The sequence below is a fragment of the Sciurus carolinensis genome, chromosome 3, assembly GCF_902686445.1.
Source record: "Sciurus carolinensis chromosome 3, mSciCar1.2, whole genome shotgun sequence".
NCBI lineage: Eukaryota > Metazoa > Chordata > Mammalia > Rodentia > Sciuridae > Sciurus > Sciurus carolinensis.
Genome location: NC_062215.1, coordinates 116,037,453 through 116,050,179, shown reverse-complemented (window position 1 = coordinate 116,050,179; position 12,727 = coordinate 116,037,453). Strand labels below are relative to the sequence as shown.

The 12,727-nt window shown below is 31.2% G+C and overlaps 1 protein-coding gene across 3 annotated transcripts in view; it reads left to right on the top strand.

Moving 5' to 3' along the window:
• LOC124979763 (sodium channel protein type 1 subunit alpha) overlaps positions 1 to 12,727 on the top strand; it is a 141,218-nt gene that overhangs the window by 122,367 nt on the left and 6,124 nt on the right. For all 3 annotated transcript variants that reach the window (XM_047544428.1, XM_047544427.1, XM_047544426.1), the window contains exons 22-25: positions 5,142 to 5,423; positions 7,896 to 7,949; positions 9,448 to 9,585; positions 11,785 to 11,889. In XM_047544428.1, the coding sequence (XP_047400384.1) occupies positions 5,142 to 5,423; positions 7,896 to 7,949; positions 9,448 to 9,585; positions 11,785 to 11,889 (579 nt within the window). The remainder of the gene's footprint in view (positions 1 to 5,141; positions 5,424 to 7,895; positions 7,950 to 9,447; positions 9,586 to 11,784; positions 11,890 to 12,727) is intronic.

Here is a 12,727-nt window from a genome sequence, read left to right as displayed (position 1 = left end):
ACAAACTCCTTTTAGATACTGATAGATCATAAAACTAATCATTTAACATTTCATATTTATTAATATGGCCTCTTGCCTCATAATGACATCAGTGCACCACACTAAAATGACTGAGCTCTTCAACACCTACTTGGCATTGTAGAGTCAAAGTAAACAAACTTATTATTGATTCTATTTTTCTGCTTCTAGTATTTGGATATTTTTACTGTGTAAAAATAGAATCATGAATGATGGTGAAGTTGAAGGTAATATGATTATAGTTGGGAAGTGAAATTTGAATATATTCAGAAACTCTCATTTAGTTCTTTTTCTTAGCAACATAATATTGCAATAGCTGTGTCAGCATAAATCAGGCACTCATTTTATTTTGTTTTTCTGCCACTTTTCCAAAGCATGTGCTTTTATGCAACACTACTGAATAAAGCATGTTAATAGTGCTTGATAAGAACTTTAAAAGTAATTTTAAAAAGTTATCATCACGTTGCACTTTGTGTTTTGCATGTTTTATGCACATTTCTGGCTGACAGCTTTTGAACATTTATTGTATTTCAAATTTCCAGTCCAAATTTTCCAACTTGTAAAATTGAACTGAGTGAATTTATGTTGTGAATACCTAGGGTAAAATAAAATTTGTATTTCAATTTGTATTTTTCAATTTCCTAATCTAGGTAATCTTAAATACCTTTTCAAAAGAACTCAAGTATTAATTGATAGGGAAACAGACAGAGAGCATCATATACAAAACGTAACACCAAATGTTCTGTCATATCAGATTTCTAACTAATAATAAACTATATATTTCTATTTTATATAGGATAATCTTGCTCCAACTTGGATGGGGTGGAGCGCTGGTTCCTCCCCTCAGCCCTTTATTATGGGTACTGTATTACCCCTTTTGTACCTTTACTCCTTGCACTGTGACTTATGTGTAGTGGGGTGAGGGAGGGCCTGGGAAGGGTGCAACTGCACCACAGTAGGGTATTTACTTCCTAATTCACAATTTTTATTTGTCTTAAATTTCTTTTGGGGAAAAAATACCTTTCTGCATTTACCTTTTGTGGATTTTAACCACAATGGTTGATATCTTCATGAAGTATCACTAAACATGATTTACTTATGTATATATTGAATTATCAATTTATGGGGTCATTATTTGATTGGTGAGGGTGGGGAACCCTGGTGTAGGACAATTGTGTGAAAAACAATTAACTCATGCAGCTGAAGATATGGTTTGAGGTGTACATACCTTGCCATTTAGCTTCTTGGTCTGGGTTCTGAAAATGGTCAGCTACGTGCTATCAGTCTATTGTTATGTGTGAGCAGATGCTAAGGTGTAACATTCCAGGTTTCATATGACTGTTTTTGATTGTATGACATTTTCATTTTTTATTGTGCGAGTTTGTAGGGTTTATTCTCAAAATGTTACAAGGCAAAAATATATTAAGAAAGATTGAATAAGCACTCATCATTTATGTCTTCAATTTTTAAAAAAGTTAATATAAAAGAATCAATTTATTTGAATTATGCAGAATAGAACACTCACCTAAAAATATAACAGAAGCATTGTAAGTGCTAAGATAGAAATTAGGGCTGCGTATGGTAGTTCAGTGGCAGAGCACTTGCCTAGTCTACATGAGACCATGGGTTTTATCCCTTGAAATACCACAAAAAGAAGAGTAAAGAAGAGAGGAAAAGAGAAGAGAAATATATAAACTCAATTCTATAGAATAATTCACTATCAACTAAATTTCTAGGATCTCAGAAGATATCATGGTGAAAACAAAAATAAAAACAAAGCTTTGTATTTAAGTTTAGGAATATTGTACAAGAAGAAGAGTTTATATTTTTGAGGTAGAAATCACAGGGATTTTTGTTTGGCTAATTGATATATCTTTCAAAAATAATTGCCTTAATTAAACCCCATAAGCCAAATTTCATTGTTAGATTTAAAACAAAGATTTTGTTACTTTTTTCCATATTCAAAAACATACGATTTTTATTTTCCCTACTTTTGATTTTTATTCATATAATGTTTTCTGTATTTCAAGTAGAGTAGCATTAGAATCCAACCACTAGTATCGATTCATTAGGAATTTCCTTTATTTGACATCTCTTTTTATGCATCTGAAAATCTCACTTTGTTTTTTCCAATTCATTCAGACCAATTCCGCCCTGCATTCCCCATATGGGAACCAATTACTGCAGTTCCCTAGAGACAGAAGAGTTAATACACCTCCCTCTGCTGAACCAAGGTTGAGGCTCTTGGGAAAAGACAATTCTTTTTATGATCCTTTGCTGTCTAATGAAATCTTGAATATGAATGGACCTTTGCATAGTATATTTCCCAATAATATACCAAATTTTTTTTTAAGACAAAGTTCCTTATCTTAGCAAAATAAAACTTTTTAGTGCTTCAGATATATAACAACTTTGCAAATCATATCTCGAATTACACTGCTACAGAGCACTTGCTTGCATCTAATTCAATAATGAGAATTAATTTTAACTGAAAACTGGTCCCTGTTGCAAAGTAAATCTCAAATTCATTACTTTTTCCCAAATTTTTCTTGTCTTTAGTTCTTCAATTATTCTTTTCCTATATCTGGAAGTAGCAATTTAAAATTATGCTCTGATAAATAATTACTAAGATAACCTTTGCTTCATTCATTCATCCAATCATTTTTATTTGCCCATATTGAAACATCACTCTTTGTAATATTCATATATTCCAGACACTCAAAGTCTTGGAGGATTCATGTATACATTTTTGCATATTACATTTTTTAAAAAATTTATAATCTGTAAGGATTACACAAATACGATGAACAACGTGGGTAACAAAAGAGTGAAAGGAAATCTTAGGACAAGTGATAGGAGAGACTGGAAAAAGAGCATGAGATGCTACTTTCTGAACTTAACTGTTTTAACTTCATCTCTTATTTGCCAAATGAGGACACAATACTAAAGTATCAAATTTTCTCTACAGTCCAGTCCAGTGCTAGAATTCTGATTCTTGAATTCAAAGGAGAAAACTCTAATCTCTATTTAGGAGACTAAGTGAAGATGAAGTTAGGAGTGTGGTTTGAATTAAAGCCTCTGAGAAAGAAGAGTATTTCAGAAGGGGAGATTTTGGATGAGGAATTTCAAAGGAAATGGCATCTCAATTCTCTGGCAATTATATTAGCACATGGTAACTCTATTAGTTGGGGTGGCATCAAGGGTAGGTGGTCAGGGAAGTTAAAACTTGAGGTGTGGATTGTGGAGTGATATGCATACCATGATGAGGAAAATATTTTTGTAATCACTGAGGAACCATTAAATAATTTTAAAATAGGACTTAGGGAAGATTAATTCATCTTACATGTATAGAAGGCGAGAGAAAGGAGAGTTTGACAATAGTGCAAGTAGAAAGTAACTGAGGGCAGGATAAATATGGTGACCATGAGGATGGAAAAGTGACCCAAGTAAGAAAAGGTCTGAAAAAAAGTGAGAAAGGTTTGTGAAAAGAGTGTAAGAAATAGCTATACAGAAATGCAAGAAAGTGTCTGCTCATACTCTAAATTTAATATTGAATGTGAAACTATGTATTTTAATATGCAATTTTTGTATAACAGCAGAAAGAGCATTTTAGTGTGGATGACAAGTAAAATATTCAGAAAAGGATGGAAGTGAATAATAACTTGATTTCAGCTTTCAAATCTCAAGTCTAAAAGAAATCTGACTGTATCCATACATTTAGAATGAAATATAAAATATGGTTTTATTCAGTCAATTTTAAGATAGACAATGAAATAACATAAGGTGTTCCAGGTTGGTCAACTGCGTAGGTCACATTATCTGGTTCTCCCTGGATAACTAACTCAACCTGAGTTAACTTTTTTATATCCATTCCCCATGCTATCATTACTGGTTTCATTATTTCCTTTGGCCCACTAATCACATCCTCAGAAGGCCTAGAGTTCTGTATAGACTTCAAACAGGGCTTGGAAGTATAAGGAATGGGTTCTTGTATTTTTTTATCCAGACAGATACAAAATTTTGTTCTAAAAGGACACTGGCATCAAAAGACAAATATAAGGTTATTTTGGTGCCTGTTTACTTTGCATCCCAATTGACAAGAATAATAGAGGTACATAGGTGAAATTAATCTCACCTTTTAATGTTCAAGTCTGAGACATCAGCCACTTGCAAGCATTTTAGAGTTTGTCTTTATCTTCCCTCTTAGATATTCATGTGCAGCTCCAGTGGGAACTATGGAGAAGGAAGCAAGGACTACAGTGTTGTCAAATATGAAAACTCACATTTTTAATTTGTGGTACAGAAATAAAGATAAGAGGGGGTAAAAACCTTTTTCCATAGGAGAAAAATAGATAATAACTGAGTACAGAACTTAAAGCAATCACATCAGATTTGGGAACTTCATATGGTATCCCTCCTTTTCTTATTTTCTTAAGAAACCAATTTCTGTTTCATTTAAAATAAGTTTATTGGATTAAACTCAGTAAATGAAACAACTTATATGACTGGAGCTTGAAATAAACGATGTGATGATCTAATGAAATACATAATGCTAAATTGTCTTGCTTCTTATGCAAAAATTATTATTAGTCATAGCAATGCATGATTAATTAAGGCCAAAATTATATTAGGTATTATATGATATTCTTATTTTTATACCTCTGAATTTTTTATTTATTTTAAAAGTATAATAGTCAAATGAACTCATGCCCAAATGTTTTAGTTTTGTTCTTTAATATATTGCCTTCTTTAAATGAGTTAATCTTCTATATAGGATTTCCAACTTCTCTTTTTTCTAGTAAGCTGCACATATTCCGTCTTCATCTGGCAGCAAGTTCCTCTGATTTTGCTTTTCCTTTAATCTGTTAAAACGTCTCCCTTTTCTAAGCTTTTCAAAATTTTCTTTGTTATATTGCCTGTATTTGTTTTCCTAAGCATATTACTTGTGAAAAAGTGGATTTCATTTCAATATATTTTTTACTTTGATTTTAAAAGCATACTCTAGGACAAGTAGTTCCTGATAGAAAAAAAAAAATAGAAAGACTAAAGATTACTAGGGGAATGTCTTTTCTTTTTTAACCAATAAGAATTCTGACTTTTCTTTTTTTCCATTTGTGTATTAGGTGGTTGTGAATGCCCTTTTAGGAGCAATTCCATCCATCATGAATGTGCTTCTGGTTTGTCTTATATTCTGGCTAATTTTCAGCATCATGGGCGTAAATTTGTTTGCTGGCAAATTCTACCACTGTGTTAACACCACAACTGGTGACATGTTTGAAATCAGCGAAGTGAATAATCATTCTGATTGCCTAAAACTAATAGAAAGAAATGAGACTGCCCGGTGGAAAAATGTGAAAGTAAACTTTGATAATGTAGGATTTGGGTATCTCTCTTTGCTTCAAGTTGTAAGTGAACACTATTTTCTCTGAAATATTTTATTGTTCAGAATAATAACAAAGTAATGACTACGTCTATTATCAAGTTACTAAGAAGAACGTTTATAGCCTCTTTTTGTAATTTTGATTTATTAGTAGAAGTTTGTGAGCCCAGGTGGATGGAAACTTCATTACACATGCAAACATGGTCAATATGGTCAATAGTGACTGAGTATTGTAGCTCTTTCCATAGGTCTTTTCCTCTTTTTTCCTTAATATTTTTCTTTTTTTTTTCCAGATTCCTTTCACTTCCCATATGAACAAGTTGATCATTAAATCAATAACTTTGCTATCAATTTTTTTCTATTGCAATTGAAAACTTTTTTCACTGACGGAGCACCTCTCTCCCTAACATATACTTAATACCTAATTAGATTGTAAATGATTTGTAGGAATCAACTGCTGTTTAGTTATATTATTCTGGATTGGAGATTCAAGAATGATATTTAAGTTTTATAAATAGATTCTCACAATAAAATGGAAATAACACTTAAGAGCACCTGGACACAGAAATTAAACACAAATAACTGTTGTCTTAACTCAAATGACCTTTAAGTACCTTTGTTTAATTCTATTTTATCCTAAATATCCTACTATGTATATAATGCTATTTTTCTAGAAAATGTAGTACATAATTAATAAACACAAAAAACACAAAAGATGACAATACTAGAAACATTATTATGCCACTTTTATCTGCAACCTCATTGCAACAAAGCAATGATTAAAAATGAATTATTTGAAAAATATAGCTTAATGATGCTGCTCTGATTTGTCTTCTAAAAACTCAGCTTTAATACAAAAACAGAGTTGCTGTCTAATTTCTTCAGTTGTGCTTCTGTTGGGTCTTTAGGGCAGAAATCTATTTTTGTTCACTGGGATGACATTTTCAGTTGTTCAACCAGAACGATCACTAAACAAACAACCTAACACTTGTCAAAATCCTCTTATCATTTTCTTTGGTGTCTGTACTATGATTTCAGTTCCTTCCACCTTTTTGTTGAAAATTCTTGTTTTTCTTCTGGACATTTTTAACCTACTCTTTTAAAAAAATTTCTTTTTAGTTGTAGAAGGCACAATATCTTTATTTATTCATTTATTTTTATGTAGTGCAGAGGATCGAGGCAAGCGCTTCACTACTGAGCTACAGCCCCAGCCCCTTAATCTATTCTTAATGTTCTTGCAATCAAAATATTGACTTAAAGAAATCTAGCAAAAATGATTTATTTAATAGTACAGTAAATACAGAATAACGTTTCTTTAGACACTTATCCTATTTACTAGTATCTGCACTTATAAATGTCACCGAAGCATATTATTTCCACTATAAAACTGAGGAAAGAAAATTTGAATATTTTAAGCAATCCTTAAAAATGCTAAGATCCTGAAAATATAAAATCCTCTACAAAGCTATTAAATAAATTCTGCTACTGAAAAAAAATACCTTAAATACTGCTTCATAGTTGACTTTATACAGAATCACCTCTGTTGATTAGTAATTCCTTGAAATTTTTCCATGAATCTACTTTCTATTCCTGCCTCAAGTTTGTAAAAGGACTTGTTCTAGCTATCACTGACCAGCCATTGACACATTCAACATTTCTCTTTGATGTTCAAAATATTTCTATTGCTAAGAATCATAACTTTCTTTTTCCAACACAACATATTCATGTGACTTTCTTCTCATGATGCCACCACTCTACAGTGTTAGAATTATAAAACAGATACTAATACAGATACTGAAAACTATTAGGCCCCTTCGTTGGCTAAAGAATAGTCATATTACACCCACAGAGCTCAAAAATTCATGCCCTGTGTCCAGTAACCAATTACAGTAAATTATTAGATTTAGAATCCTTTAAACTGAATACCAAGTATCTACTATATTGTTTTCCACTTCTCTTACCCGTATTAATGCCTTCTGTGCAAGAAGTACAGAGAAGAAAGTGGAATGTAAGATTATTTCTGCATGTTTGGCTTCAACAGTCGTAAAAGAATAGCTTCAATAGTTATTTTATATGTATATCATATGATCCTTAGGTTGTTATAAAAAGCAGAAATCTTAAATCAGTAACTTTAGATTTTGACAGATGACAATCAGATCTGATTTTTTCTTTTTTGGCTGTTATAGATATGATCAAATGTGTTTACATATGTAAGGCTTTCTGAAAGTGGTGAATCAAATTGTAATAGCACTTTAAATTTCATGAATTCATTAATTCTTAAGAATAGAGAATTACTTATAAGTTGATTATCAAGCAGGATGATCTATAAAATGACCATTTTTTTAACTTTTGTGATTTTGGTCCAATCCAAAATCCCTATAAACTTGTTTTGAAATATTTTTCAAAAACATTTCTTTAAAATGTATCTTTAAGAATATTTATGAAACATCTGAAGTATTTTTACTCCAAAGTAAAACATGAATGTCCTTTTTAATAGGCAACATTTAAAGGATGGATGGATATAATGTATGCAGCGGTTGATTCCAGAAATGTAAGTATTCTTTGTATCATAGCCTTTTTATAATACTGATAAGGTGCTTAAATTAACTCAACAAAACAAATGTAATGAGCCTATGTTGTTTAAATATATTCAGGAAAATATATGACTCAGTTCAATATTTGAGTATAGCAATGTTTATCAGTAAGATCCCATTAAGATAAATTAAAAACATGAATTATTTTGAAAGTCAAAGGAAACATAAGCTCATAAATTTAATAACTAACAAATGTCCTTTTTGTTAATATTTTTCTATTTCGTTTCCTTTTTATCCACAAATTTTATAATCAGTAGTAATTTTGGTTTGCAGAAGCAGGTGTGAACAAATATATGATTGCCATCAGTTGCTGAAAGGTATAGTTACCCACCATATTAAACAACATCAAAAGCTGCAGATACTGTCTTGGGACCTCAGATTTCCATAGCAGTCTCTTTCAAATTCATTCTCTCATATGATGTCTACATCCATAAATTGATTAGATCCTTTGACAATGTTGTTATCACTTCTTTGGCTAGTAGATTCCTCTAAGTACATATCACCTAAGACTTATTTATCTAACTCCAGCCTCTTCCATGCTTCAATATTTGAACTGACATCCATGTTTATTCTAATTTTAGTCTTTAAAACATTGTGAAATTAAGTATTGCTATTGCCTTCCTCTTCCCTTTCTGACGTCTCATCTGTTTGAAATTGTGATCCATAAAGATAACTTTAACACCTTTTGTCCCTGTAGTTTTTAGACTGAACTCATAGTTTGATCTTTATCTTTCTTGAAGCCACAAGTGACTTTTCCTTCTATGTCGAGTACCTTCCAGACAGCCTCCAGAATTGTGTTATTTCGCCTTTAAGTATATTTTGCTTTATGAGTTTGGTCAGTTTTAATTCTACTGTCACTAATAAGAGTTGAATGTATCTGGGAAGTAGGTGTAGTAACGCTTTACTTCTTTACTATCTTAAAAGAGCACCATGCCTAGTTATTATACATAAAATATAGCGGTTAAATTATGAATTGAGAATTTATAAAATGAACTTTCCAGTTATGTCAATCTGAAAAATCCAGCAAATGCTATAATGTCGGGGTACGATGCCAAACATATGAATATTATTTGCTACATACATTCTTGCATATATGAATGATTGTTTCTAAATGTATTCTATAGATATTTGTAGAAGTAATTTTCACTGATTTTTAAACTACTAAAGTTTATATATCTTAAAAACCTGCCAAATTTAATCGGTTACTATCCAAATAGCAAAATATTAATTGTAGTTACACAAAATAGATTCTAGAGTGTCATAATGACAATATTTTTTCACATGAAAATATCACTAAAGAATAATTTTAGAGACTTTTTTAAGAGTTAGTTGACACAGGGGAAAATGCTGAAATATTACTAAGTACATTATTTTCTATAATCATGAAAAAGGACCAGTGATATTTCCCACATTAAAATAAATTGTAATGTTTTGCAAATTATTCTTCTTTGGTAGGTGGAACTTCAGCCCAAGTATGAGGAAAGTCTATACATGTATCTTTACTTTGTTATTTTCATCATCTTTGGGTCCTTCTTCACCTTGAACTTATTTATTGGTGTCATCATAGATAATTTCAACCAGCAAAAAAAGAAGATAAGTATTTCTAATATATTCTCTCTTGAATTAGAAAAATTAATACTTAGAATACTTTATTCATCAAAAGAGTACTTGAACTCAGAGAACAAGTGGTTCTATATATGAAAATCTATTTTTTTCTTTCTGTTTCTCTGCCATCAACTACTGCTCTCTTTCAGGCTGAAGAAAATTGAGAATGAATGTTCACATTCCTGTTTATATGTTCACAAAACTTCTCTGCTCTTTTTTCTTTTTTAATTAAGAATCAACATTGCCTGTCTTTTGAAAGAAAATAATTTCTAAAAAACTGCAATAAAAACAAAACAAAACAAAAAACCTTAGGAATGTTCCACTTTGCCATGTTTTATCCTTGTATATCCTCAGACTCCTTTCCCACATCATCCTTTAAAAGATTACTAGAGGTTGGAAAGTGGGAGAAAAGGGGAGATAAATGGAGACCAGATTTAATCAATGTACACTGTGTCCATATATTGAAGTGAAATAAAGACCCCCATTGATATGTACAATTAATACATGTTAATCAAAAATTAAAAATGAACTTAGAATCTTTGCAAGAAATTAAGCACCAGATATAAACTTTCTCAAGTGTTTCTTTTCATACTTTTTCCTTCATTGATTCCTTTTATAATTTCCATTACTTTCCCTCAGATATTTAATTATAACCTATCACTTCGGGTCCTAAATTGTACAGTTTTTTATTTTTAATTATCATTTATGAAGCTCATTTTATTGTTAAATATGTTCAGTATAGAAAGCATGGAAAGTAAACACATGTCACCACTTGGGATAACCACTATCCACATTTTATGTTCTATTCAAAGTGTTTCTATGTATATTCTTATTGTTAAAATTCGTCTTTTATCTACAATTTAAAATTATGTTTAACAAAAGTATTTCCCATTTTCAAGTCTTCATGTATACATTATCAGAAATTGTTTAACCACTCCCTAAAAGGTTGATAATTTAAATTGCTTCTAATCTTTAGTGATTTAAACGGTACCTTGTCAAAAGTTTTTGTGTCCAAGAAAGGAAAAAAGAAAAAGAAAATGGAGTTTATAATTATTACTTAGGATAAATCCCCAGAGTGAAGTGTTTTGCTTCTCCAAAATAATGTAGGCATCTGAACTGCCAGTTAATATACATAAATGTGCACATGGCATTATTCCCTTGCTGGCATCAAACCTTTTTTTTTTAATATTTAGTATTTGATAAGATGAAAGCTACATTTATTTTAATTTTTGTATCTTTTCTTACAAATAGATTTTAATGTGATTTTAAGTGCTTCTCAGCCACTTGCACTTCTTTATTTACTGTTACTTCTCATTTTCTTATTATGTAATCATTAATTTTTTTTCACTACAAAACATTTCTGTTCCTAATGCTAACATTATTCTCTTTACTAATAGCATTGCCTTGTCAGTATCAAGCTACTCCATTTCACTCATCAGCCTGTGTCCAACCCTCTTTCCCTACTATCCTTTCTCACACCTGCCATACTTAGGATTTCTGATTCATCCCTCAACTGGTCCACTTCTCTTTCCATTCCTTTGCTTCAGTTCTTGACAGAGTCAAGTGACTTTTCATGACTAAGTCCAAACCATCTTGCAACATATATCTCTTTAACTCTTCGCTACATTTGAATAAGAAAATCATTGTATTTACATTAGAAAAGTAATATATAGCCAGGTACAGTGGCACACTCCTTAATTCCAGTGACTGGGAAGGCTGAGGAAGGAGTTTGAGTCCAGCCTGGGTAACCTAATGAGATGCAGTCTCAAAATGAAAACTAGGTAAAAGGGCTGGGGATGAAGCTCAGTAGTTGAATCCCCTGGGTTATATCCCCAACACACACAAAAAAAATGTAATATGCTTATGTAAGGGACTAAATATTTAGTATCTCAATGAGTCAAATTTTACTACTCACTGAGTATATGATCTTAGGTAAGCACTTACAGTTTCTGTTTTTTTCTCAATATAATAATAATAATAGTGTCAATTTTGAATGAGTATGAGAATTAAATGAAATTACAGGTCCTACAAAATACTTTAAATTGCTCAGATTTCAAATCCTCAGCATAATCATGCTAATTGGTTCAAAACTGCATTACCATTTTTAACTGTCCCTTTTTATTGTAATTGAAAAATTATGCACAAATGGACACAGTTTTAACCAGTTTTGATTTTTCTTTTCTATACTTTGGAGGTCAAGACATCTTTATGACAGAAGAACAGAAGAAATATTATAATGCAATGAAAAAATTAGGATCGAAAAAGCCACAAAAACCTATACCTCGACCAGGAGTAAGAAATATCAAATGATATGGGGAAAAAGTATACAAAACCAAAAACTTGTATGAGTTTTCTCACAGAAGAGAAATCAGTTAACATTGCCAACAACAAAATTTTCTTTCTTTTTTAGAGTGTTGTTAATTCATACTTTTATGGTAATGGTAAAAAAAAAACCAAAAACTAAAGACTGAACAAGAAGACATAAAATGTACCTTTGTCTTCAAAAGATTTACACAATTAGAATCCAAATTAAATGGCCAGAGGAATTGTAGATGATTTTAGCTGCAGAGAGACTTAATTATCTCTTTGTGGAATAGTTGCTATTTAATGCCAGGAAATGGGTGAACCTCAGGATGGGGCTAAGGAACAAGTGATTTCTTACTAGGTTGGTGAATTGTTCAGTGAAGTAAGACTTTACTTTCATTTTATGTTTCACTAGAAGTACTGAGTGTTTTGGAGGAGGAAAGAATTTCAGCAACTCCGACTTATATTGACCATAAATTAAGAAATTACTAATGTCTTTAAAAACCAAGGTTGAAAATTACATTTCAACACAATAAATAACAATCCTCATATTTCCTCATATTTCTAAACAAGCTGTGAAAATGGAGGGGCTTTGCTCACAGTAACATTTTTATGACAATGATCTTTGAGTTTTAATTCCTTGGGAGCATCAGAGAAAATTCATAACACTAGGCCAGTATTGTTTTCTTGAGAACGATAAGAAATATATACTTATTGATACTTATTACTAGAAGTAGAAATGAGTCAATAATGTATGTAGAAAATGTAAGATAGTAAATATCCCTAGAATTTTTTAATGGTCAGGGAAATAGGCCAATGATGGCCT